This window comes from Heliangelus exortis, chromosome 4 (assembly GCF_036169615.1).
Source record: "Heliangelus exortis chromosome 4, bHelExo1.hap1, whole genome shotgun sequence".
Lineage (NCBI taxonomy): Eukaryota > Metazoa > Chordata > Aves > Apodiformes > Trochilidae > Heliangelus > Heliangelus exortis.
Genome location: NC_092425.1, coordinates 2,326,094 through 2,352,472, shown reverse-complemented (window position 1 = coordinate 2,352,472; position 26,379 = coordinate 2,326,094). Strand labels below are relative to the sequence as shown.

The window sequence follows — 26,379 nt, the reverse complement described above, 5'->3', positions numbered from 1 at the left end:
CCATGAGGATGCAGGAGGAGCGGCTGCCCGACCAGGCACCCATCGCGGGAATGCGCCCGGAGGAGGAGGATTAAGCGACCCCCCCCCCCCCCCCTTTGCCCCGTCCCTCGCCCCCCGACCCCCCACCCCCCCGCCCCATCCCTCCCCGCCGTCCCCTTCGGCCACCATGAACACCAACGTGTGCGTGGAGAGCGGCCCCAACCCCGAGGCGCCGGGGCTGCCCAAGGACAGCCACCTGCCCGAGGGGGCCCTCAACAGCCTTGTGGATTACAACTCGGAGATGGAGAGGTACCGCTCCTTCGCCACCTTCTACAAGACCAACGGCGGCGCCTTCCCCCAGGCGGCCAAGATCGCCCGCATCACCACCCCCATCTTCCCCAGCGCCGCCGCCGCCGCCGCCGCCCGCATCGGCATGTCCCCCTGGAACTGCGACACCGCCACGGCCGCCGCCGCCACCGCCATGCTCTGGGGCAGCGGCGGCGGCGGCGGCGGCGCGGCGGGAGGTGCGAGGAAGCCCTCCTCCTCCTCCTCTTCCTCCTCCTCCGCCGCCGCTGCCGCCGCCGCCTCCGCCTCCGCGGCCGCCGCCGCCGCCGCCGCCTCCTCGCTGCACGCCGGCAGGGGCGGCATGCACCACCGGAGCGACTCGCAGCGGCTGGGCAAGCCCGGCTGCCCGCCGGCCGAGCAGCCCGCCCTGCCCATGGCGAACGGCAACTTCCTCTCCACCCTCTCCCCCGAGCACTGCCGGCCGCTGGCCGGCGAGTGTATGAACAAGCTCAAGTGCGGCGCCGCCGAAGCCGAGATCATGAACCTCCCCGAACGCGTCGGCACCTTCTCGGCCATCCCGGCGCTGGGCGGCCTCTCCCTGCCCCCCGGGGTCATCGTCATGACGGCCCTGCACTCCCCCGCCGCGGCTTCGGCCGCCGTTACAGACAGCGCCTTCCAGATCGCCAACCTGGCGGACTGCCCGCAGAGCCACGCCTCGGCCTCGCCCGCCTCCGCCCTGGGCGCCGCGGCCGGCGCGGGGGGCGGCGGAGGCGGCGGCGGCGGAGGCGGTGGCGGCGGCGGCGGCGGCGGCGGAGGGGGGGCCGGCGGCGGAGGGGCCGGGGCCGGGGCGGGCAACCCCGCCAAGAAGAAGCGGAAACGCTGCGGGGTGTGCGTGCCCTGCAAGCGGCTCATCAACTGTGGAGTCTGCAGCAGTTGCAGGAACCGCAAAACGGGACACCAGATCTGCAAATTTAGGAAATGTGAAGAGCTTAAGAAAAAACCGGGCACTTCGCTAGAGGTCAGAGGAGATGATTTCTTTTTCCCCAGCCTCCCGCCGTCCCTCCTCAACCCCCTGCCCCCTCCCCTCCAGTGCTTCTTGTCTAGCTTCAAGATGCAGCATCCCTTTTCCGAGGCCTCCTTCAGGCTCTGAGGGTGCCCCCAGCCGCGGGCGCGGCACCCCGCGGGCGTTGCCCGCCGCCCGCCCTCTCTCCGCCCCGCAGGGAAGAGAAACGCCGCCCCCCGCGGCTCCCCGCCGAGCCGGGCGCTGCCCGCGGCCGCCGGCCCCGCCGAGGAGGGACGGAGGAGGGCGAGCGGGCAGCCAGCCGGGCCCTAGAGCCGTCCCCGGTGCCGGTCCGGCCGCTGAGACCCGGAGGCCGGCCCGGGGGGTACCGGCTGCCGCCCCCGCCAGCCCGTGGCTGTTTCGAGACGCTGCTCGCCTGGTTTACCTGCTGTGCTGTTGCTCTAAGACTGCTGGCTGTCTCTGGTTTCATCTTCTTCATTTTGTTTTTTCTTAATGGCGATCATGACGATTCGGGGCGGTTTGTAGGGACGGGGAGGTGGGAAAGGGAAAGTTTTAGCTGGACGCCTGGCTCCCGCCGTCGGAAGTTCAGGGGAAGGTAATGGCGAGTTCATCTCCAGGGTGACCTGTAGCAGTTTGCCAAAGACAGACGGCGGGCCGTAGAGCCCGGTAGTCGGTGAAACGTGCCCAAGTAATCTCTTTGGCAATGTCTTTCATGAAATAACCCGCTCCTGGTGTACAAAACACAATGGAAAAAATAGCACAGGTACGACCAAACTGTTTGCTGACTGAACTGTACATACGGTTGTTTTCACAATGTGTCCTCAGAACTGACAATGTATTGCATTTCCCAAAGCTGTAAGGCCAGGTTTTCGGGTTTGCTCCATGTTGTAGGAGAGGCAGGCAGATCCCATGTCACCCACATTTCAGTTCGTGTGTTGGGGATGACAGACAATGAGAACAAAACTACACAACTGGGAGGAAAATGGCAAAGGGTTGATACTGTTAGGTGAAGGAAACAAGTGAGAGGAAAGACTAGTAATCATACTTAGTAATCATACTTAATCCCTTCTCATTATTAAAATTACAGTGTTGCTGGTTAGCAGCACATTGGATGCATCTGAAAGTGATGAGGATGATGGATTTAGTACAGAGGGGTAGTGTGTGTGCTGGGTGACATCAAGATTTGTAGCCACAGAAATTGGCAACAAAGTGAGGAATTGGAATTTCCCTCTGTTTCTGTGTGTGTGTGTATACAGAGCAGGGTATTCCCTAACACATTGCTTGCAGAAGTTCTCTTGGAGAAGAGGTGGGATGAGGGATTCCAGGGAAAAGCAATACCAAGAGCCCATTAATTTAACCACGTTAAATAAATGGAGATCATGGTGTTGGTATCCATGCTGCCATGGGATGAAAGCAACATTTGGGGGGTTAATCCACATTTAGCTGATACCATTAACTATTTCCTAAGCAGTCTCATCCAACCATTTAATAACCAATTAATTCCTTCTTGCAAGAGTGAACTGTCCTTGCTGAAAGTTTGGTTGCTAGCTCTGCAGCCTCTTAGCTGCTGTTTTTCCATTTGGTTGTGGGTTTTTTTTTGTTTGTGTTTGGTTTTTCTGGGTTTGGGTTTTTTTTTGTGAGTGTATGGTGACCCAGCATCACTAATGCAAAACGCAGGATGGACTTCCCAGGTGCTAGAAACTGGATTTGGTTTTCAGCTCTTGGTTTTCTCAATAATACACCTTTGTTGGTTTTGCAGCAAGTTCACAGAGAAGATACTTAATGCCCCAGTCTGTTATAATCCTGGTGGATTATAAGGCTGAGAACAGCCTAAAAGAGACTGCTCTGGACCAGAGCAGTGGAGAATCTCCCCTGTCCCACTCCCACCCAGCCCCAGGGGTGCCTTTGTGTGCCAGGTTCCCTCATTAAGCTTGCAAACCAGGAGGCTGCTGGGATTTAATGTTTGTGATAAATGATAGGTTCTGATGGCTTATCGATTGGTGCAGAAAGTGAGCTATCTCTGGAAAAAACGAATTTGTGTGTTATCAGATCTTCCTCTGGGTTTGTGTGCATCTCTGAGAGCATTTCCAGAACTTCCTCACTCCTGACAGAGGTGTTTGACAGCCTTAAAAACTGCTCAGGCGCGTTATGAGAATGCTGCCCATTAAAATTGTTTAACCACTGTGACTAGTAAAAACCATGGTTTTATTAGCCACTTGTGTACTCTTAGAACCACCTGCCTTCCCTTCTTTTCCTCATTCTCCCTCTCCTTTCCCCCCTCCTGTTTGTGCTTCGTCAGACACGGAAACACAAAAGCTCCTCAGCTGCTTTCCTGTGACCTGAAGGAAAGGGGTTTTTCTCTTCCCAGCAGTGGAGATGTCAGTAGGGCATTGCTTCCCTGCAGGCATTGGCCCAGCACAAAGTTTGTCACAGGATGTGGTTAATTTCTGGACAGAAACGTGGCTTTTCAGTAGGAGAGGGAGAATGCCCCCAAACTGAGTAACTTTTTTCTATGGCTGCTTTCTGTGTGTGTCTTCTTTGTTTTCTTCTTCTTTTCACGGCAGCGGCCGTGGCTGTGGGTGGGCGAGTGTGGCTCCCTTGGACTGAGCTTCTGGAGCTCGTTTGGCCTCTTGGGGGGGAAGCAGCAGCTCTGGGTGGGTGATCCCGTGTCACCTCCCTAGACATGGTCCCAAGGAAACACAGCAAGGACTGAGGGGCTCACATTCCACTACACGCTTGTAAAATCTGTGAAATGCGCTCAACAGTGGCTCCAAGTTGTGGAGATGATTCAAGGCAGTGGGTGGAACTGTGTTTAAAAGTGAAATAAACAGAAAAATGGGAATAATAACAATAAACAGTAAACTGGCTGATCCCACAGAAACCATTTCTCTCTTTTTCCTTTAAATCTCTCTTCCACTGGTGCAATGAAAGTGTAGGATATAACTCTCAAGGTTAGTACACGGAGTTGAAGACAGATTCACATGGATGCTTTCCACTCCCTGACCCTTGCATTTTTAATGGAATGCTTCCCTCCCAGCATTTTTTTTTTAAACACTTGGATTATTTTTTCCAATTTTTCTTGTACTATTTTCACCTTGAAAGTGTCCCAATGCTCTAGTATTTTTCATAGGATGTTATTATTACTCGGAAATTTTATGTACGGTAATAATAAATCTATAAAAATCAGATTGACGTCACCTTGCACGCTGCCTACTTGTGTATGTATATTTTGTGTTCATTCAGATTTACAGCCAGTTTAAAGAGACATAATCTTTACTTGCCCACAGAGACCACTTCTTTTCCTCTGATTGGTGTAGGCATCTATAACTTAGGCTGCAGGGTATAAAGATTAGGAGCCTGACGCTGCTTTACGTCCCCCCCCTCTTTGGAGTAAACCATCCCAATTCGGCATCTTATGGATCTCAGTTGTCCCACTCCTTGTTTTCATCAGTGTGGGAGTGAAGTCAGGCAATGACTTGCATTGGCAGGGACTGGAGGGTTCATCCCAAATGTTGTGGAGTATCTGCTGTCTGGGCGTGCTATCACCATAACGGGTGGCACTGGCTTCATTCCTAACAGCTGCGCTAATTGATATCCACGCGATTAAAGCCAACGTTTTGCATCCCGACCTGGAACAGTCAATACCAGCATCCAAATCCCAGGCACCTCGCTGAGCAGCATTTGAAGCCAGCGGGAGCCTGAGGTGGCCTTTGCCAGGGACAGGCTGGTGGGGATTGATTCCAGCAAGAGCAGCGTCTGATCCGGAAAATCTTCGCGCCATCTGGCAGTGCCACGGGGGGAGAGAGGCGGCGCTGGCAGCCTCTGAGCTTGTGCTTGGTGCTGGGAAGGGAGGGCTGCTGAGCTACAGATCCTACGAGGAGAGGCTGAGGGAGCTGGGGGTGTTCAGCCTGGAGAAAAGGAGGCTCAGGGGAGACCTCATCACTCTCTACAACTCCCTGAAAGGAGGTTGGAGCCAGGGGGGGGTTGGGCTCTTTTCCCAGGCAACTCTCAGCAAGACAAGAGGGCACAAGAGGTCTCAAGTTGTGCCAGGGGAGGTTTAGGTTGGACATTAGAAAGAATTTCTTTACTGAGAGGGTGATCAGACATTGGAATGGGCTGCCCAGGGAAGGGGTGGATTCTCCATCCCTGGAGATATTTAAAAAGGGCCTGGATGTGGCACTCAGTGCCATGGGCCGGGAACTGCAGTGGTAGTGGATCAAGGGTTGGACTTGATGATCTCTGAGGTCCCTTCCAACCCAGCCCATTCTATGATTCTGTGGATAGGGGTCAATTAGCAGGGGCCTCAGAGGAAGTAATTTCCCTGCCCTCTGCCTGGCTGTAAGTGGTGTGCCTAAGTGATGGTGCTGTGGAACTGGGAAGCTTGGGAAGGAGAAGGCAGCTGACACGGTCCAAGCAGCTAAGAGGGGAGGTGGAAGGAAAAGCCACCTTGTAGGCAGTGTTGCTGCTCTTCACTGCAGTGCTGCTGTATGGCAGAGTTTCTCACGTCTCTACCACTGCCTCGTGGCCCTCCACCTGGCCAAGGCTCCCTGAGTGTTAAACTCCATGGAAATGGGCAAAAAAGCAGTGCCTGTGCCCAGGTGTTTACAACTGGAGTGAGATCCAGTCTGTCCCGAGCACAGCTCTCATTGGCTATCAGCTGTAAAGCCTTGGTTGGCCCCAAATGATGGGGTTTCTTTTTCCTCTCTCCTCCTCATGCATGCCCATTGCACTCTTGTTTTCCCATTCCCAGGCCTGAGCCTACAGGGAGAGTGCCTGGCACTGGAACTGGCTGCTGGCTCTGTACCAAAGCCCTCCCCAGATGACTGCATCCCTCTCCCTTGGGGCTTCTTCTGACAGGGTGCAGAGTCCTCCAGTGATGGTGTTGGCAGGGAGTGGAGGAAGCAGGGCAAGACTTGACCTTTGTTGAGCATTTTCCAACAGTTTTTGTCCCTTTCATCCGGATTCTGTACATCTGTGGTAAACATGTTTGGCAATGAGTTTTTGCTTTTGACTCCTGGAGATTCTTGGGGACAGCACAAGGTCTCCTGCTGCCACCTCCAGCAGAGCCCAGAGCAGCTGCAGGAGTCCTTGCACACCAGGGCCTCATCTCTGCTGCTTGGAAATCTCATTCAAGCTGTTTGACCTTCTGCCTTAGGGTCACATCTTGCATTTCCTCCTGTGATACTTAAAGATCAAAGAAAGTACCCAAAGCCCATGATGTAGCCATTGGATTTAGGATATACATTATATAAACTGTTGTTTGATACAGTGGAGTTTGTTAAAAAGGGGGAATTTTTATTTTTTTCTCTCCCAAATGAAGTTTCTCCTGCCTAGGGGAATCTCTTAGTGGTGAAATTTGGTACTGAAAGGTAATTTCAAGGAATCTGGCAAAATTGTTGGACAGTCAGTGGCCTCTTCATACAAACACTGCTTTATACTTGCATTGGAAATTGCTTGCTTTAAATCATTGAACTGTGATTGTTTGCCAGTGAAATTGGCTGGATGGTTAGAGAGGTTAACTAGTTGTGGTGGTTCCACACTTTGATTGCACTGAATAGTTCTTTGCACATTTTTCTAAGTACTCATATGGGTTATACAGTTGGGGCATCAGGTTTCTGTGCTGGACTTTGGTTGGTTAGTCTGGTTTTTTTAAGCTGACATAAGGAAAGCTCTGTGTATTGTTTAGGCTGGATAAATTGCATGTGTTGTGAGAAAGATGATGAATGAAGCCTTTTTTTTTTTTTTTTTTTTTTTTTCTCCTAGAGTGGTAATTAGCATAATAAGTGCTTTTTCTCTTTTTTTTCCCCCAAATGGTTGAATCCACCTTTTACTACCTGTTTGCAGTTGGAAGTGCACAGAACCATCATGGCTTAGGACTCCCATGCATGCTATGGCACTTTTGGAAATTCTTACCAATTCTGTGTTTGTACAAACTGTGGTGGGCTATAAACATCACATCTTGTTCATATGGGAAGACTTGTTTAATCTGGTAAATAAGTGAGTATCATGTTATATACCACAAATTCAGGGTGGGAACTGTACCTAACAGTGCAATTTTTGTCTGCCTTTTCATGTATGTTTGTATTATTGCTTTTTTTTTTTGGGCCACTTTCCATGCAATTCTTGTTGCTAGGTGGACACCTCACACCTTTACTGAAGTCAGGGGAGACCTTGCTCACTTGGACCATGACTTAGGATGTCAGAAAGTTATTCCTTTTGAAGAACAACATCTTAATGCTGTGGTTTTGGTTACAAACAAACTGTGCTTTAGGGAGTTAAACCAAAGGTAGATACTAATTTCTGTGTTGTGCATCTGATGCGTGGCAATGACTGAGAACAGGTCCTTTCTAAATATCCTAAAAATCTGTATCTGTAGAAAGAAAACTGGTAGTTTTCTGACTCTTCAAATGCATGTATTTTGAAGGTTGGGCTTGGTGGAATCTTTCTAAGCATTGAAGCTTCACCAAATTCAGCATAATCCTTCCCATCACTGCCTGCAGTGGGAGGTGGCTGCTGAATTGCACAGAGCACTTGGGAAGAGCTTCAGGATAAGCTTTTTGGGTGTAGCCAAGTGAGTCAGGAGCAGTAAGAACATAACTCATGTCACCATAAGAAAGTCATCCCTGGGACCTGGCTTTGGCTGCTAACAATTCCTAAGTCACCAGCTGTGTGCTTAAAAATTGCCAGCAGGGATCATATCCCATCCTTCAGGGGGATACCAGCATCTGAAGGAAGTGTTTCTCTGCTTCTGTGGTGGATTTTTTGATAGCTCATCTACTTGGAGTGATCATAATGAACCACAATGTCTTGAAGCATACAGCTGCTTTTGACACTTTTTTTTTGTTTTTTTTTTTTGCTATTTGTGAGCCCAGCCTGCTGTGTCTCGTCTCCTCTCTTCTTTTGGGTATCTTTATTGTTTTCCACTCGTATCTTGTTGGGTCACATGCAGACACCTACTTTTTTTGTAGTTTTCCAGAGTTTCTACATTCCTTCCTATTTAACCAGTCACTCAGTGCCAGGTGAGATAAGAGAATCTAAAAGGAATAAAGGCAGCCTGGGTCATGCTGGATACTGCATTCTTGGTGGGCAGCAAACTCATCAGGTGCCTTTCCCTTGCTCACCATAGGGTTTTGTTCTTTGCTCTACTCAGTATTTTCCTTTGCCTCAGTCTCTGAAGTGTTCTAAAACTTTGCACCTCTCTGTTGTTACTTCCATGCAGGATCACCATTAGCTGGTACCAGACTTCATTTGTCTAGGAGCCATTTGTATAGAGATGAGAGAGATTATTCAGTGGAGAAACAATATTAGAATTTGAGGTGGAGGGAGAAACTTGAGAAACACCAGAAAATATTGGGAAATCCTGAGGAGTTCAGGTTGGATTTAACTTAAGACAAGAGATGAGGACTGAAGGAAGAGCTGTGGAGTCCCAAAGAGAGGAGGATGCAGAAGTCTTGGAGTGGTTGGTGCCTGCTCCTCCATAGGAGCAACTCATCTGCCATGGGCACTGGAGGTGATCTGCTGGCAGGAAGGGCACAGTGATAGTGCTGCAGGTAGCAGTGAGATCTGCCCTGGTGAGAAGGGCACAGGATGTGTTTGCTGCTATGAGCAGAAGGTTTGCCATTAGTACTTCAGGGGAGGCAGCTGAAGAGCTCAGCAGTAACCATCTTCCCAGCAGTTCTGCAGGGGAAGGCTGAGACTTTATGCAGCAGAAGGGAACCTTGGTGAGGGTGAGCAGAGCTTTCCATGTGCCCTTGAGGATAGGGGGATCCAGTTTCTTTAATTCATGTTTTCAGTTGACTAGAATTTATTGAGAGAATCTGGGTGTTTGGGGTGAGCACGTGGTACAGGAGGAGCTGCACAATCTGAACAAGTTGTTTGTGAGCTGAAGAGGTGATAAGGACACACATACAGACAGAGAAGCTGACAGCTGTGAAAGAGGGAGGGACTGGTTGCTAAGGAAAAGCTGAAAATGATGATTTGTTGCACGAGGACTGTTTGGGCTTAAGAGTTTTCTTTGTTGGTGTGTACTGCCTGACCCAGGGAAGCTGGAGCATGCTGACAGCACCTCAGTCTGCACTCTGTTAGCATGAAGAATTTGCTCCATCATCACAAAAGAAATATCCCCAAACAGCCACGGTTCAGTAAAATCCATCCTTCTGCACATCCTAACAGCTGGGAGGGGATGCAGAGGAGGTGCAGCAGCCTTGGGAGTTACAGGATTGGAAGAGAGGTGAAGAGCTCTTGGCATCTGTGCAGGAGGTACAAAGAGGGCAGAGGGTGTTACTGTGGTGCAGCTGAAGAGGTGAGAAGTGGAAAAAAGGAGAGGCAAGGAGTGTGTGTTGTTAAATGTCTGTTCTTCAAAATGAGTGGTATCAGTCAAACAAAAGCTCTTGGTTTTAGAGTGAGCAGAAGAGGAGAAAATGTGTTTGGATAGGTCATGGGTTTGTCATCAGGGAGGGGGTGGGAAAGGACTTGATGACCCAAGCTTAGCAATGATGCAAAAACTTGTTCCCTCTCAGTCACCAGTACATCTGGGCTCTGGGAGGCAGTGATCACAGTTGGCTGGTTGCTTGGAAGCTGATGTAAAAGAAATTGGAGGTCAAGGTCCAGAGGAGATGAGTGTGTCACGAGTATTATCACTGGGATGGGCCTTAATTGTCATCCTTGAAAATTTCAGAGGACGTACCTGGGGATGAATGGGGTTCAGAGCCATTTACAATCCCTTAATATTTTCCCTTCCAGTCAGGAGTTGCAGTAACCTGCTGTGTAAAAGTTTGCATTGCCTCTGCTCTCCCTGCATCTAGTCTGGCAATACTGGTGCTCAGTGGCTGTGAGAAAGCTGAGCTGGAACCTCTTAGGCATTGCCTGAAAATACTCCCTCAGCCCAGGTAACTGACTGAAAGCTGCATTTGTGTGAATTTATTTTTCCTTCCCTGTTAAATTTTATTTTTTATTTTATTTTGCAAGTTTTGCAGAAGGAGAAACGAGCAAGCAGAGGCCAAGCATTTAATGGATTTTTTTTTTTTTCACTGACTCTTTTTTATCAACAGCCTCTGAAAAATCCCAAAGGACAGAAGCAGTTAGCTAACCAATGAGGCATCATAGCTGATTTTAGGTCCCATGCAGGAGAAAAAAAGATGCTGAATCCCCAGCAGCTCTGGGGGAAATAGATTTAAATTTAGGTTTGGTGCTGAGAAACGTGCCTCCCCTCTGCTTGGAGACCAGTCTGTAAGAGATTACTGTACCCCAGGGCAGCAGTTTGGAGGATGATAGAGATGTCAGCCTGTGAGTGCAGAGACTTGTACCACTGGATGATGAACCAGCAGGGATTTCTCATTAATGGAATGAATGTTAACAAGAATAATTCTGTTTTGTGAGCTTGTGTGTGTGGGAAGGATAAATGATAGGGACTGATGGATGATCTTCAGAGGGATTTGATTAGGGAGAAGGTGAATGGCAGTGTGTGTCTTAGAGAGGGGGAGGTGTGTGCACGTGGTGCATCCCTTGCAGAATGCAGGCACACGTCTAGTTGATAATGTCTGACAGAGGAGAGCCAAGGAGTAAGCAGGCAGGTCCAGGCTGGAAGCAGAAGCTGAGCTGTGATGTGGATATTTCCTTTTCTGTGTCTCTTGCATTGTAGCATCTTAGATTTTACGTCGCGTGGCGGTAACGAAGCTGCGCCCAAAAACGTCTCTCTGAAACTTTTCTCAGCAACAGAGGTTCCTGCTTGGTGCTAATAAAACATTTGGCTCTTTGATACTAATTCCCAGAGTCAGTGTGGGAGCACTGAGTGACAGGTTTTCTGACCTGCTTAGCATCAGTGTCGGCTCTGAAGTAACAACACTATGTTGGAGCTTGGATGAGCCCTTCCCCAGCCCTGGAAAAGCAGGAGACAGGCCAGACCTATGGGCTGGGAGGCTGGGCAGGCAGAACCAACAGGAACAGTCCCTCATCCTGCCTGAGGGATCCCACCAGAATGCAAATAATTTAAAAAAATTAAAAAGCCAAAATATTGACGCTGAATAGGCACTCTAGTGGGGTCAGCAGCTCCATCCTCTGGTACAGGGGTAGCTGGGAAAAAAACTAACCAAACCAAACCAAAAAACCCCAAACAAGCTGACAATAAACCCAAGAAGGAGCTGCAAGAACTGCTTGGGTGTAGGGCTGTGGAAAGGAATGGGCCCATTGGAATGGGCTGCCCCGGGAAGTGGTGGATTCTCCATCCCTGGAGATATTTCAAAAGAGCCTGGATGTGGCACTCAGTGCCATGGGCTGGGAACCACGGGGGGAGTGGAGCAAGGGTTGGACTTGATGAGCTCTGAGCTCCCTTCCAACCCAGCCCATTCTATGATTCTGTGATTCTATGAAAGAGAGGGAGAAATGTGAATCTCTTTGGCAGGGAGATACCAGAGACCCTCAGCCTGAAAACCCAAACCTCTGCCGTCTTTTTCCCTGCTGCCTTTGCCAGAAAGCCGTCAGCAGCCCCAGCCCGAGGCTGGAGCCCGGCCAGCTGGAACGGGACCGCAGGGCAGCAGACGGAGTTCCTGACCCCGGCTTTTCCCGGCGCTGCCAGGCACGGGTGAGCCGGCAGCCAGCGGGACAGCAGAGGTGGAGACTTGGCTCTGTCCCTCAGCTCGGTGGCCAAAAAAAAAAAAAAAAAAAAAGAGCTGCGCTGGCAGAAGGGAGGAGGCAGCGTGCTGGAAGGCGGCTGCAGCCAATTGCCGGCAGCCTGGGAGCACGGAGGCAGAGATGCGTTCCTGTGTTCCTCCCCAGCCTGGGTACCAGGGATGCTGAGCGGCTCACGCTGCCCCCTTGGGGATTTTCCAGGCTTGATGGGGCAGCGTGTGAGCTGCTCAGCCGAAACCTGGCACGGCTGCTTTAGCTGTAGGTGGTCAGCAGCCTGGAGAGAGAGAGGCTCCATCACTAGCGCTGCCCGGGACTGAGCCGTTTGTCTTTTGAGAGCGTTAGTCTGGATTCCTTATGATTCCTGATCTGTAGTTGCCATCTGTTTTCCCCGGTGGTGGTGTTATGCGTTTGTTTGTTTGTTTATTTATTTATATTTTCAGATTTTAAAAAGTGAAATCGTTTACCCCTTCCCCCAAATTTAATCTCGCGTATAAAGTGGAAAAAAAATTAATATATATATATATAATAAACCATCATGTGTGCTGAATGTAAATGAGGGACACGCTCTCCTGTTCTTTCTCCTGTGGAGAAACACATTACTCCTCAGCCTAATCCTATTGATTTTGTTGGGGAGCTACTGCCTGCTGCTGCTGCCCAGTCCAAGTGGCAGGATCCAGTGGCAGGTCTCCATACCCATGGGCACAAATCCTTTATTCCCAGAAATCTCATGAGCTTACCTCGGAGTGAGCTGTTTGAGGGCTTTCAAAACATGAACCCTCAATTAGGAGTGCATTTAAAAAAAAAATCCTATTTGAGACACCCCGTGGCAGCAGCTTACTTTTGACTTGGTGGAGCTGGTGGCAGAGAAAGTCAAATGAGTTTCTTAGCCCGATATGGTCTAAATCTGGATTGTCTCAAACGTGGCCTGAGAGATAATGCAGGACAAGTGGCAAAACAACTGCCAGCACGTAGATACATGTCCTCACAGGGCAAATAAAGCTGACTTTTAAAAGAAATGTTGGATCTCATCCTTATTGTGAAGGGAGACAGGCCCGTAGTGCAGGTATGGGGAGAGATGTATTGATGTGGAAGCAGCCTCACCACCAAGCTTCTGACCCGGCGTCCCTGTCCCTTTTTATCTGCTAAGTCCTGAGAATAAGCTCGTTATTAGAGGAGTCTGCTACTGCCTGATAACACAGGCAGCAAGGAGGAGGTGTGCCCAAACCAGGATGCTTCATCCCCCCACAGCTGCTGCTGGCACCCTTGGTGTCAGCCTGGTGGGACTCTCAGCCTGGTGGGACTCTCAAATGCTTCCAGGGCAGGGAAAGGAGTGGCTGGGAGAAACCACCAAGTTCTGTGGTGTTTCCTCCCTTCTGCATTTCCAGGAGATGCAATTCACATCCCTAAGCCTGAAGAAAAATATTTATGGGGGATTCATCTGTGTGAGCTGCATCTGAGCACTGGGAGGTTTTCCCTAAGTCGTTGCTGTAGGTGATGGATATTTACGAGCAGAACAAAGTGGCCCAGAGATACTTTCAAATGCCACTTTCTTCTCAAATGCCACTTTCTTCTCTTCTTTCTTCTGTGGCTGAGTACTTTGGCAAGTATGGAGGGGAGAGAAGTGTCCAGGTGGTGTTCACTGGTGGTAGAGCAAGCCATGCAGGAGAGGCAGCTGGGGTTCTTCATCCACAGCACTGGGCTGCCTCCTCCACTGGAGAGGACCCAGATGCAGGTCAGGAGATGGGACATCACCCTATGGGTCAGGAGAGGGAATCACTCTGTGGGAAGGAGGTGGCATCACCCTGCAGGTCAGGAGATGGCACCACTCTGTGGTAAGGAGGTGGCATCACTCTGTTGGGTGCTGATGGGCGCTGTCCCAGCCATGAGGTTGGGGCAGTACTGCCATGCATGTCCTGCAGCCCTCTGCTCACCTGGGGAAGGGTCTTTCCAGAGGGAAAGGATGTGGATGGGAAGTGAGTTTTGTAGCAGGTGGATTTGCAGCAGATTCTGCACTGTTTATGTGTGAGGAATGCTGTGTGTGGTTTTGATGGTGTTTCCAGTGTGATGGAGCTGGCAGCTCAGGTAGCTTGTGGTGCTGGAAAGACAAGGATGGTGTGGAGAAGAGGCCAGGTTGCTTTCTCACTGTGATTTATCTCACTGTTCTGATGCTCTGCTCTTAGGCAATGGTGTGAGTTCTGTGGCACTGGTTAGGTCTCTATTCCACATTCACACAGGTGTAAGAAGAGTGTACAGTCCCTGTCCTGGGGCCAGTGTTTGCTGGGTTTGGCTGCTGATCCATCCACCATTTTGTGCAGGGGCCATGACTTTCCAGCTGAGCATTTTGGCCATCACGTGGCATGGGATTTCTGTATTTCTGATTATATATATATTCTGATTATATATATAGACACACATATATACATATATAGATGTGTAGATTGAGATCCACACACACACACACATATAAATTTATATAGGTTAGTGGGCTAGATTTCTGGCTATACATCCAGTGGCCTAAGTGCCAAACTGCTGCTCTGATGGAAAGGATTTAATGGAAAGGATTTCAAGACCAGATTGTCCTCCAGGGTGAGAAGCCCACGTGGGGTTCTTGGTAAAGTTCTTGATCTTGCAGAGCTTGGTAAATGAATTTTTCCTTGTGTGGCTGCTACCAGTCTTGCTGCTTTGGGAAATATGGGTACATCCACCTGTTTTGCTTGTCTTGCCTTGTGAATTTGACCTTCTTTAAGGACTTCACTGCTGTCTATTTCTGTGGTTGTTTGGGTTGTCATAAAGACTTGCAGGTAGCTCAGATCCTACTGAACATAGCTCAGCAGCAAAATGCTTCCCAAAGGGCCTCTGCTGAGTTGGATCATGTCAGTCAGGGCTGCTCAAGAGGCATGAGGAGTGCCACATCTAGCCAATAATTTACTCCAGGCAACGTGTAAGTTTGCTTCAATGAGAGCAGGATTTTTGCTCATGGATCAAACATGGAATTATTCTTACATAATGCAGCATCTTTTAACACTGATAAAGGATTGGCATAGTCACGTAGTTGATACTGGTATAATCAGGTAGTGCTCTGATTTATTTTATTATTCTGGTTTATTTCTGCATGGTTTTCACCTCAGCTCAAGTGATTCCCCAGCCTTGCAGGAAATAATAACACAGATGGCTTAGAGTGAGGCTGGGTTATGCAGCTGTGAATTTGGGCTGCACCCTGAGCAACAGCATCCAGAGCAGAAGCAGAGAGATCCCCTGGTTCCTGGTCTCCATCCCAAATCCTTCAGGTGGCTGTGAGCTACAGAACTCAGGGAGTCAAGGAGAGGGCATCTCAGGCAGGTTTTGTAGGCATGAGATTGCCCAGGGGTGAGGCTGGGAAAGCAGCTGGGGCTTGGGTGAGCAGAGGCTGCCATCTGGCATCCCATGCCTTGCCAGCCTGGCCCCATGGGCTCCATCAGTCACCCCAGGGGGTTGTTCTGTAATGAATATTTTTGCTGTGAAAATGCAGAGCTCTGCTGCTGAAAGGGAGGCTCTGGTGAGGAATTACAGCACTGCCAGTGTGCTGTTTTCATGCATTGGCAGTGGTGCACATGCAGGCAGGGGTAGCCAGGGTCTGCTCTTAATGTTTCTGTGTGGGGCAGCCAGGAGAGTTACCTAGGTATGATTTTTCTGTTGGTGCTCAATTTGAGGGATTTTCACTCTTCTGTTGGTTTTGATTGCCTTTTGTACCTCTTTCTCCAAAAAATGCAGTCTGCTTGGTTCCCTGTGGGAAGCTCATTTTTCAAGGCAACAATTAAAATTTCAAATGTTTGAGTTACTCTTTTTTTTTTTTTTGGTGCATGTGTGAAAGCTGGCAAGAAGGGAATGAAATAGAGAGTTTGAAAGCACAGAGGTAATTTTGTCCCAGGTTTGTGCAGGGATAAATTCTCTCCAGCACCAGGCTTTGTGACATTACCCCCTGGGAGAAGCCTGGGCTGTGAGTTTCTGAGCATCCTCCTGGGAGCAGCCCTGCTGTTTGTCAGCATTTGCACCAGCAGTGGAGGCTTTTCCAGCAAAACCACACTGATAGCTCTGGTCCTGCTCCTTGCTGCCCCTCCCCTGGCTTCCAGGAGAATCTGTCTTCCCTGTCAGTCAGGATAACAATTCCCTGCTGGCAGCACAGAGATCCAGAAATGTGCTGTAATCTCACCCAGGGTTTGATTCCCCAGCTGGGACTCAGGGATTTATGCAGCCAGGCAGTGGATGGTCATTGCTCCTAAGCTTGTATGTTGGTGTGCTGAGCCTCTAAATTCAGGCTCTCTTTTTGTCTGGAAATAACCTTGATTCTTGGAGTGGTAAGATCTGTGCATTTCATCATATAAATTAGTTGAGATATAACTCAATCCACCGATTTAATTTTAAAAGCATTCCTCTCCCTTTTTTTTTTTTTTAAAGTGTGGATTAGTAATTCTTTCCCAAATTGGGGTTTAGCACAATGGATGTTTAATTGTAAATGTGTATCTTTAATTAGAACTTGATACGCAGATGCAAAATTCCTTATCTTGTAGTTTCTCAAAAGCTCACATATTAAACCAGAGCTTTGCCCTTCAAAAATATTCCATGTTTTTAAAGGTCTGAATGACCTTTTAATCAGACATTGCACCTTTGCTTCCAGCAGATATGGCAACGCCTGACAGTAACTCAACTTGATGCTGCAAGAAAATAAATAAAGGCCATCTCAGTCACTATGTCTTTAAATCTCTCTGCCTAGCTGTGGGTTTGTGTTTAGGCAGATGGAACCACAGTGGAGTATTACTTCTAGCTTTCAGGTGAAGGCAATCTATTGAGGTTAATACATTTGCCTGTTTGGCTGTTCTTCTGAGGTCAATTTAGCTGGGTGATTGTTTCCTGTCATTCCAAACTCCAGCCTCTCCTGCACTAAAGCCCTTCATAAATTATAAATCTGCACACCTCACTCTCAGCAGCCATCTCACAGCCTGCACAGACTGGTCTGGGGGGTCTAAAAATTGCATTAATTCTCCTCAGCCTACCTGGGGAGAGGGACTGCTCTGCTCTGTCACTGCCTCTGCTCACCCCTGGCACCTAACAAACAGGGACTGGGAAAGATAAATGTGAGCAGTTCCTACTTTTTGGAACACTGACACAAAGAAAACTCCAACTGGTCAGAGGGATTTTATTCATCAGAGCAGCTCGTTGGCTTTGGGAGTTGATTTTCAGATGGTTTATTAAAGCCTCATGTTTGGAGAGGGAGTGGGTGTTGCACTGACCACAGCTCAGAATTTGGGTGACAAGTATTTTCATCTCTTGTATTTCCATGGGCATGAGCTGTAAACACAACAATAAGAGCTCCCCTTTTCAGCTTTTTCAAAAAGAGGATCCATGTGCTGCCTGAGCCTGACTATCACAAAATGGGCTAATTAGTCAATAAAAATTCTTGTACTGATGAGCAGCTCCCTGCAATTCAGTAGGAAATACTGTGTCACCAAGTGCAATGCACTCTGTTTACGCTGCAGGTCTATGGTTTATTATGGAAAAACCAGGAAAACACAGAGAAGGTCCTCTCTGAAGTAAAAAATGGAAGAATTCCCTCAAAAAGACAGAGTATTTATATGTGACACCAGCAAACCCAGTGAGAACTCCTTCATTGCAAGGGTTTATTTGCAGTTTTCCAGAGTTTTGCTTTTAGGGACGTTTCATGTTTCCAGAGTTTTGCTTTTAGGGGTCTTTCATGTTTCCAGAGTTTTGCTTTTAGGAGTGTTTCATCAGATGTGATGCTACTCCTGGAGGGCAGTTCTTAATGAAACAGGTACCTGTGAGCTGGGACTGACTGGTACAAAGCCATCTCACAGCTTGCTCTCAACTCTCTGGTCAGTGCACAGTGATGAGTTCTGGAGCAGGGATGTCTGGGTCTAGAGGCACGGATTCTGGAGCACTTCCAACATCTTTTGACTTTGAAAGGAAAAAAAAGCCCTTGTGGTCCCAGCACCTCAGCCTCTCATTTATGTTGTGCTTTAAAGCTGTGAAGGGCCATGTGCTCTTCTCATGTGCTTCTGGAAGCACCTGAATGCAAGTGGCTGTAGTTTTTTTGGGGGGGTCAGCAGGTAGGGGAAGGAGAAAGGGTAACAACTCTGCAAGTAAACTATTTTTCTGTAAGCCAAGGCCCAGTATGTGTGCAAAAGAAAGCCCTGGGGCAGCCCCCCCAAGTCAGCAGGATGTTTCCTTCACTGGAACGAAGTCAGGGATGTGCTTAGGCACTTTCTGCCTTGCAACCTGAACGTGGGATGAGGTGACCAGCCCGAGGTTTGCAGCTCCTGCCCCTCTGCTCTGCAGGCCCAGCACTGAGTGACAGACCAATGCTTTCCTCACACACCTATCACAAGCAGTGTTCTTGCCAAAACGTGTGTCTAGAACCTGCAAACCTACCAAGCCTTAACTGTGCATCCAGTGCACCGAGGCACAGGCAGACACCGTTGTGAGACTGTGTGGGAGCTGCTTTGTTTTGTTTTTTCCCAGTAATGTTTCCATTTCCATGACTATTTTGTTTAACTAAGGAGAAGACAGCACCTTAGGTGTGTTATATACCCAGTATAACGCGTGTGATCCTCAAATGGCGTGTCTGGAGCAAGGATGTTTCATTAATTGTCAAGCAATGTTCCTAGATCACTGCAAGTGTGCCTAAAATGTCAAGGAAGAGAACAACTAGAAGAACTCAGGTATGCCAATGCCACAAAAGAAAGCTTAACTTGTTTTCTTGCTTTTTTTTTAGAGAACACCCGTTCCCAGCGCTGAAGCATTCCGATGGTTCTTTTAAGCAGTAGTGTATCTTATTTTCAAGGCAGTCCGAAGTGAATGGCAAGCTAAAGTCTTGTTTTAAGAAACTGCTTAGTCCACCATTGAAGAATATACTCAGATACTATTTTCGTTTATGTATAGGGGTTTCCTCAAAAGCAAAAGACAAAAAAATCTGGGAGCCTGGGGAATTGGCCAGCTTCACATTCAGTACACTGATTCTTTCTTTGATGTAAACTTAGCTATACTAGTGAAGTTGTTGTCTATTTTTAAAGTGGCTGTAAAAGGAAAAAAAAGAAAAAAAGAAAAAAAGAAAAAAAAAAAAAAAGAAGTTTGGGTAAACCCCTGCTATAAAGTCATGTATCTTTGAAAAGTAACATATCTATACTTCATTTTCAAATATATGTGTTTCAGTACTGTAAACTGTACAGATAGCAGCTTGTATTTTGTGTGTTTAGACACAAGGAGACAATCATGTCTGAGCATCTATGGAGATTAACAGTTTGTACACAACGGTGTGGTTCTGCAAGTTAAATCTGGAGCAATAAACCCTAGCTTTAACTATTATTTTGCTCATTGTTTAGCAGCAGCAGCCACAGCAGCAGCAGCACTGTTTTACCATGCATCCTTCCAGAGAGATTCCATGCCAAGTTTTCCTAGAGAAAAAGATTCTGGTGCATCTAGCAATTGCCTTCTGCCACGGTGGCATAAGAGGGGAAGACATTAACATTTAAAATTAACCTTTCAAGCACTGTATTTGAGTCCTGGTGTGTGCACTTGCATTGATTCCAGAGGAGCTTTACAGAGGGGGATCTCAAAAAAAGGTGTCTGGTGCCTGCCTTGCTTTTCACCATGCACCAGTGTAAGTGGTTGTGCAAAACCAGCTGGCTACACGCACGTTGTTGTAGGATGCAAAATGAAGTAAGTATGAGACCTTAGAAAAAATGATGACCCAGCCTCCTTACCCTTCCCCTACCAGCTCTTACGTAACGTTTTCAGTCGATGGAGTAAACATTTTGTAAAGTGGTCCAAGTGGAGCTCTTCACAGTTCAGTGAGTTTTGACAGGTAGAGTGATTCAGGTCTCATATTTGCACTTGTGTTCATTCGAGAGCCCGGATATTTTTGTGGTATAAAAGTGAACTTTAAAAAAAAAAAAACAAAAAACAAGCAACCACCTTTTTTAAATTTTTTTTTTTAAAAGACCTTTTCTCCCCACATGTTTCTTGGTTGACTGATCTTGGTTTGGCTGGTCCCTCAGGCCCCCAGAAGAATGCTCTGCAGTTCTTCTCACTGCTCTGGCTGCACGGAGGGAATGCCTGCTCCTGGAAAAGGCAGCACACAGAGGGGTGCAACTCTTGTGAAAAATATGGAGGATACTGAACTTAGGGATACTTGTTACCAGGTGATCATCACTTTTTATTGCTTGGCTTTGTCATACCACTGGTGAAAAGGTGAAATGGTGAAAAGGCCATCCCATCAAAGTAAGCAAACACTGTGGTGCCATGGATTTGATAGAAGGATCATTTTATAGGATAACCACTCCTTTCACAGACAAGGTGCTGGGCATGGAAATAACCAGTCGATGATGCACAGCACATTTAAATCTCCTTTTGTTTCAGCACTTTCTCTGTTTTTTTGGTTGTTTTTTTTTTTTTTTTTTTTTGCTAAGTCCTTCAGGCTTTGGTCCCTGACAGCACAGGGTGGGAACGCTGCAGTGCGGGACCTGCGCAGAGGGGAGGGATCCCACAGGAATGGAGGGTGTTGGGAACAGCCCAGAAAGCACAGACAGAGGGGATGGAGGAAGAAAAACCTCCCGAGGTGACACCTTTGTGTCAGCAGGGCCAGGTAGAGCGTGGATGACCCCAGGTCTCTGGAGGGGTGTGGGAGGGCTGGGCTTCCACCTGCGTCCTTAGGGCTGATGCGCGTCTGCGTCTCCGCGTTGCACAGCATCACCTGCGTGGCTTGAGGGATGGGACATCACACCCTAAATGTTCTGTCATGCTGCTCCTCTCACAGTTTCTGAGGTCCTCAGATACTCACCCAGTACCCCTTCGATGAGCTTTATGTCTGTTTGTATGGCAGCTGTGTATGGATTTTTTTTTGGTGTGTGTTGGAGAGTTTTTGGTTAGGGCCTCAGTAACTGACCACTAGACCAATGTGGGCTCTGTAAGATCTTCTCTACCAAAAAACTGATTGATTTACAAACTGAAGCCTTATTTGCACATCTGGCTGGTAAGCTTGCCTTGCTTTTTTTCTTTTTTTCTTTTTGTTTTTTAAATTGTGATTGCTCTTACAGAAGCAGAGACAAAATTAAGTTCAGGCTACATTAGGTGTACAAAGATACTCATAACAATGTACTTACTGTCTAATACCCTAATGTTGCATGTCTTGATGTGGTTTCTTTTTTTTGTTTTGTTGTTTTGTTTCAAAGAACTGCTGGATCTGTATATTGTAACTGTGGTGTTTTACATGTCAATTCAACATTGTTAAAGCAAACAAGCAAGCAAACCTGTTAATTACTGAAAATGAACAAGAGTTGATTTTTCTTGGCTTTCCCCATAGGGTTTTCGTTTCAGACGTTGTTCCTTTGCACCATCAGATTTTTAGATTTTGCTGAAATGGTATTTATGGGATGTAGTGTGCATAGAGCATTTTAGTTAGTGATGTCTGAAGAAAGAATTCCCTTTTCTGGCCTGTCTCTCTCCACCCCAGCCCTACACCTCCCTCCCCCCATTTAGACACATACTTGTCAACTGGATTATTGTCAAGTTCTAATTACCAAAAATTTGTGCTTTTCACGAGGTTCAAACCCAGTTTCTTGGTATCAGAATTTGTATTCCTCCCTCTTTCATTCTCAAAAAGGAAAAAAAAAAAAGCAAAAGAAGAAAAAAAGGGGAAAAAAAAAAAAAAAAAAGCAGAACAGGCTTTCACCACTCTCTAGGTGTGAACACTAGGCCTAATGGAAGCATTTTTGGCATACCCCAGATAAACTTCTGAAAAATGGTTAAAACTTAAAGGCAGGCACATGTTCCCATTCTGTCAGTTTAAGAACAGACCCTCCCTACGAGGGAGGGACATTGGCCCTTTTGTAGAGAACCCCTGGTATGGAAGTCCTCCAATTAATGTTAAAGAACATGAAGTCTTCAAATGGGCTGTATCTGTAATCAAATAATGAAGAAAGAAAGTAGTTAAATGAACACAGCATTCAGGGTCGAATGCATTCAGCAAAAAGCAGTAGTGGGTCTTTGATCATGGTTAGATGCATAGTGATATCAAACAGGGGGTTCTCATGTAGCAGCTAAATGTTTCAGATTTTGTTTTTATTAAATTTGGCAGTCTCACGCTGAGCTCCACTGTATTCTTAGTGAATAAAAGACAGCTCCTGTGCTAGAAAGTGCTTCATTTTTCACCATTGCAGGGAACTAGGAGGGTTTTTTTTTTTTTCAGAAACACGGGCCACAGAAATGTACTCCTTTCACAGTGTTCTCCTATTTCTGAACTGTGCAGTTATCTATTAAATTTTCTAATAGATATTTGTGTAAGGTGTATGTATGCTTGTGCAATTATGGAAAAAAAAAAAAAAGTTTTGGAAAACAGTGTATTTATGAAAAAAATAATCACTTATGGGGCATGTACAAAACTGTATAAAAACATTCAACTTGCCCAGTAAAGTTGTTTTTGTGATATTTCTGTGTTGTTGAATAAAGGACTTTAGTATTCAAAATATCTCTCTTTTTCCATAAACAGGTTTTGTTTGTGGGATCTTAAAGGAAACCTCTTTAAAAAAAAAAAAAAGGAATCCTCCAAATGAGTGAGAAGGTCCAAGTGCTGACCTCAGCCTTGTGCATGGCTATGAATGCTAATGAAGTGATACAGTAGCTGTAAAACTAACTCCATCCCAGCTGGCAATTGGTGGAAACCCCATAAGTTGTATATCCAAAGGTAATGTTGCACTCTGGATTTTAAGGTAGCAGAAAAAAAAATACTGCCTTTTTAAGATGAGGAATCCTGTGTTGAGAGTTTGAGGCTATGGAGAGGTCAGTGAGGTTCAGAGCAAGGAGGGTGGCAGAAAAGCCTTCAGCTCCTGACCTGAGGTGTTTGTTGCATAAAAAGTGTGGATGAGCAGGGGTGATGTGATGAATTAGCAGTTGCCTTCCTAGGGAAGAGCAAATGGAAGTGAGACCTGTGAATCTTGCAGTTGGAGTATCTGGGATTGCAAACACAGTTTGTGAGATGATGACAATAAAAACAGCTTCCTCTTTGTTTTGCTGCTTCTCCCAAGTCCTGCTCTTTACCTGCCCTCTGAACTCCATGTAGCAGAAGCAATGGTTTCCTCTTCCATTGCATTCCCCGTGCTGCTTGCTGTCACCAGAGCATCTTCAGAGGAGGGGGGGAGTTGGTGACAGTGCCCACAGCACATCACCTGCTTTTGGTGGAATTTGGGATGTCATTTTCTCTGCAAATATTCCTTTAATAAACAGAATGTCAGCTCTGAGGTGCCAAAACCAGGACTTCGAAAGGATTTGAAACACCAGGTAGGTCCTTTGGTCTCTGTGATTCCTTCAATGCCAGCTGATGTTCCAGGGGGAGCCTCGGTGTATCCTTTGTTTTTTAAAGGAAGCAACAAAAGTGAAAGGAATAGAAGTGGATTTTCCACTGATCCTGTCTGCTCTCATCAAAATCCATAAGGATATGTGTTCTTGGGAGACACAGGCTGCTCATTAGACAATACCAGGAGTGAAACTTCAGCTCTGTTTGAAGGGGAGGAAAAGGGCTGCCAGGTTGCTGAGGCATAGGCAGTGATCTCTCTGGATTAAATATAGAATTCAGAGGGAGGAAATGCACTCATTTCATGAGATGGTCGATTTGGAAGCAGGAAGAGGTCTCTCAGTTCCTATTCTTTTAATGCTTTCTCTTTCAACTTTTTTTCCCCTTGAGTATTGTTTTATGCTACTCAGAATGAAAAGCCTCCCTTGGCTCCGAAGAAATACTTGCCCCAGATATGAACCCTGCAGTTTAAAACTACCTCTACCTTTTTACAGCGTTTTTTTTTCTTTAATTAAAAAAAAAAAAAAAAGAAAAAAAAATATAAAAAAAAGCAAAACCCAGACAACAAGCAGATAATTTTTCAAAGACAAAACTGACAAACTCATTACTGAGTCTATTAAGGTGAAGGAAAATGCCTTTTTTGTGTGAAAAGCCAATTCTTCCAGGTTGTGTTGAACTCAATGTGGTTTTGCCACTGGCCAGCTGAGTGCTCTCTTATATTTCTCCAAGGAACAGGTCTGAAATTATGAAAGGTCTGATGATAGCAGGCAACATGCCTCCTGGGAGACTCTGCTCCTCCCCAGATCCCCATGGGCTTTGCTAGATAGCTTGTAAAATTGGAGAATATTACCTAGGTGAGTTATGAGTTCTACCTTGCTTCACTGTAAGGAGCTACTCAGTCACCAGTTTGTGGTGAGCTTGGAGAGATGCTCCCAAAATCTATAAGGTAAGAAATATGTCCTCTTGGTAATAACCACAGAACATACCATAAAGTTGGAGAGCACTGGAACTGTCTCAGGAGGGAAAGGTGAAGCTCAGCATCAGCAAAGGTCTCGGGATCTGCTCCCACTGTAGCTTGGCTTCTGTTGGCAGTTTGGTTGTCAGGATGGACACGCTCAGCTGGGTAACTGCAGCCTTCGGTTTTGCCTGAAAATGAAGGAAATATGGGCAGCAAGTTGTGATCTTGCAAGGCAAGGGTTGGGACTGCTGAGAGGCTGTGATGTTCAGGATGTACTTCTATTATTCTTCCAAGTTTTCAGATGAAATTAAAAGATTCTCACATTATTCTTAAGTTCCTAAACAGGAGAAGTTTGGCATGCTACTGCCCATTTCCTGAAAAAGGGCTTTTAGAAATAAACCTTGGCAGGCTGATTTCCCAATAAGCTTCAAAGGTACTTCTTAGTCTGATGTGATGTCCCCATAAGAGAAGATGCTGTAACTGTGGGTTCACTGGTCTGTAAATGGCCCCTTTGGCTTGTAGAGAAAAGGATACTTGGTAGAAAATAATTCATCAGAACTGCTGTAGGAAGATCCACAGGTGCTGTGATGTCAGGCAGAGCCCAGATTAATTGGTCAGTGCTGTTCTCCCCAGCTTGGTTTATGAGGAATTTAAGCATCCTACACCTTTCTTCTTTAAATCTGCTCTCTTTACAGAGTTAATGACACTGGCCCTCTGCTCTTCTTCAGGGGAAAAAAACCCAAAAGAAATAGGTATCTTTTTTTGGTTTTTTTTGTTTTTTTTTTTTTTTTTTTTTGGCTAGATATTTGCTTTTGGAAAGAGAGAGAGAGAAGAGTTAACCCAGGTCAGAAACCTTTGCTGCTTGCCCAGATCTCTTCACTTAGGTGCTCCCTGTGTCAGTTCTGAGCAAGGTTCAGATCTCAGCTTGTCAGTCACATGTAACCCTACAGAAAATCAGCACCAAAGCAGACAGGACCCAGAGGGAGATGTTCCCACCACTGCTTCCCTGGGACATACAAGACACAAGTTTGTGCCAGGTGCCCCACAACCTTCCCCTCTGATACATTTGTGGGTTTGGGTCAGGTTTGCTGTGTCCAGGGCAGAGGAGAAGCTCCCCAGATCTGGTGAGCAGATGACACCCTGGAGGGGTTTTTAGAGGAGAAAAGGGTTTACACATCCAGAGAGTGAGTAGAAGGTCTCAATGCTTGTGTGTTGCTTTAGCTTCTGATCAAGAGCTGTGTCTGAGTGTCCGAGGCCACCAGGTTTTAGTAGTGGCTCAGCTATTGGGTATTCTTAGTCTCTTCTGTGCCTACCTTTTAATAGTGATACCTAGAGATCAGTAGTGAATCTGGCTGATGTGATGACTGAGAATGTACTGCTTCCTGCAAAATATTGTAACTGCTGCCTTTCAGTCTGGTTTTGGAGAATTAGTGGGCAAATAACCTGATCTAAAGAAACCTGTCACCTGCGTTAGGAGCTGTGAACTAATTATTGCTTTCTGATATTCTGCTCTTCCTTGTTTTGCCTCTGTATCCTGATTGTTTGCACCCCTACGACTGATTTGCTTTTTGATGCAATGCCATGTGATCTGCTGATTAATTTTTGTGAGCAATCATAAACTCCAACCAGTGGCTGACTCAGTATATTTTTATGCTACGCTCCATAAACATTCATTCATTTCTTATGATTGCTGTGTGGAAACAGACTTTTACAGGCTAATAAACTTGGATTTGAACCCGATGAAGAGTTCCCTTGTGTCACTTCTTTCCTCTTCTTAAAAATAAATAAAGAAAAATTTTAAAATGGAGACAAAGATGCAAACCTTGACATGACTTGGCCAGGTCTCTATCTCCACGGGTGCTATCAGCTGTAAACTTGGAAATGCCAGCAGCAAAACTTGAGTCTGGAGTTGATCTCATTGAGAGTGAGAAACAGCCTGGTTTCAACTGGAAAAAAAACTTTCAGGGTTTAGGGCTGGGAGAGAGGGGGAAGGGAAATGGGGGACGGGAGGGGTTCTTTAATTGGCTACTCTGATGTCTTCTCTCTTTCCTTAAACGCCTCGACAAGCAGAGAGCAGCTTCCAGCTGAGACCAATTAAGCAGAATATTTACCTCCAGGATGCCTGGGTGGTTCTGGCAGGGGGATGCTCCTCTTGGGGCAGGGGACAGCAGC

The 26,379-nt window shown here is 46.9% G+C and overlaps 1 protein-coding gene and 1 long non-coding RNA gene across 2 annotated transcripts; both read left to right on the top strand.

The window, feature by feature from the left end:
* The first annotated feature begins 124 nt into the window (after window positions 1-124).
* Window positions 125-19,860, top strand: CXXC4 (CXXC finger protein 4). Its single transcript, XM_071742606.1, has 2 exons — window positions 125-1,282; window positions 18,678-19,860. Exons 1-2 carry the CDS (start codon window positions 167-169, stop codon window positions 18,720-18,722), a joined length of 1,161 nt encoding a protein of 386 aa, XP_071598707.1. The 5' UTR covers window positions 125-166; the 3' UTR covers window positions 18,723-19,860.
* Window positions 19,861-20,405: 545 nt separating this feature from the next.
* Window positions 20,406-25,943, top strand: LOC139795684 (uncharacterized). The gene is made up of 2 exons (XR_011725646.1): window positions 20,406-22,643; window positions 25,010-25,943. It is a non-coding gene; the product is annotated as an uncharacterized lncRNA (long non-coding RNA).
* Window positions 25,944-26,379: the final 436 nt, after the last annotated feature.

What these genes read in the sequence shown, in the direction of transcription:
- CXXC4 (XM_071742606.1), top strand. Translation starts at nt 167, where the DNA reads ATGAACACCAACGTGTGCGTGGAGAGCGGCCCCAACCCCGAGGCGCCG. An exon ending in AACCGGGCACTTCGCTAGAG is followed by an intron (nt 1,283 to 18,677) that starts GTCAGAGGAGAT and finishes CTTTTTTTTTAG; the next exon opens with AGAACACCCGTTCCCAGCGC.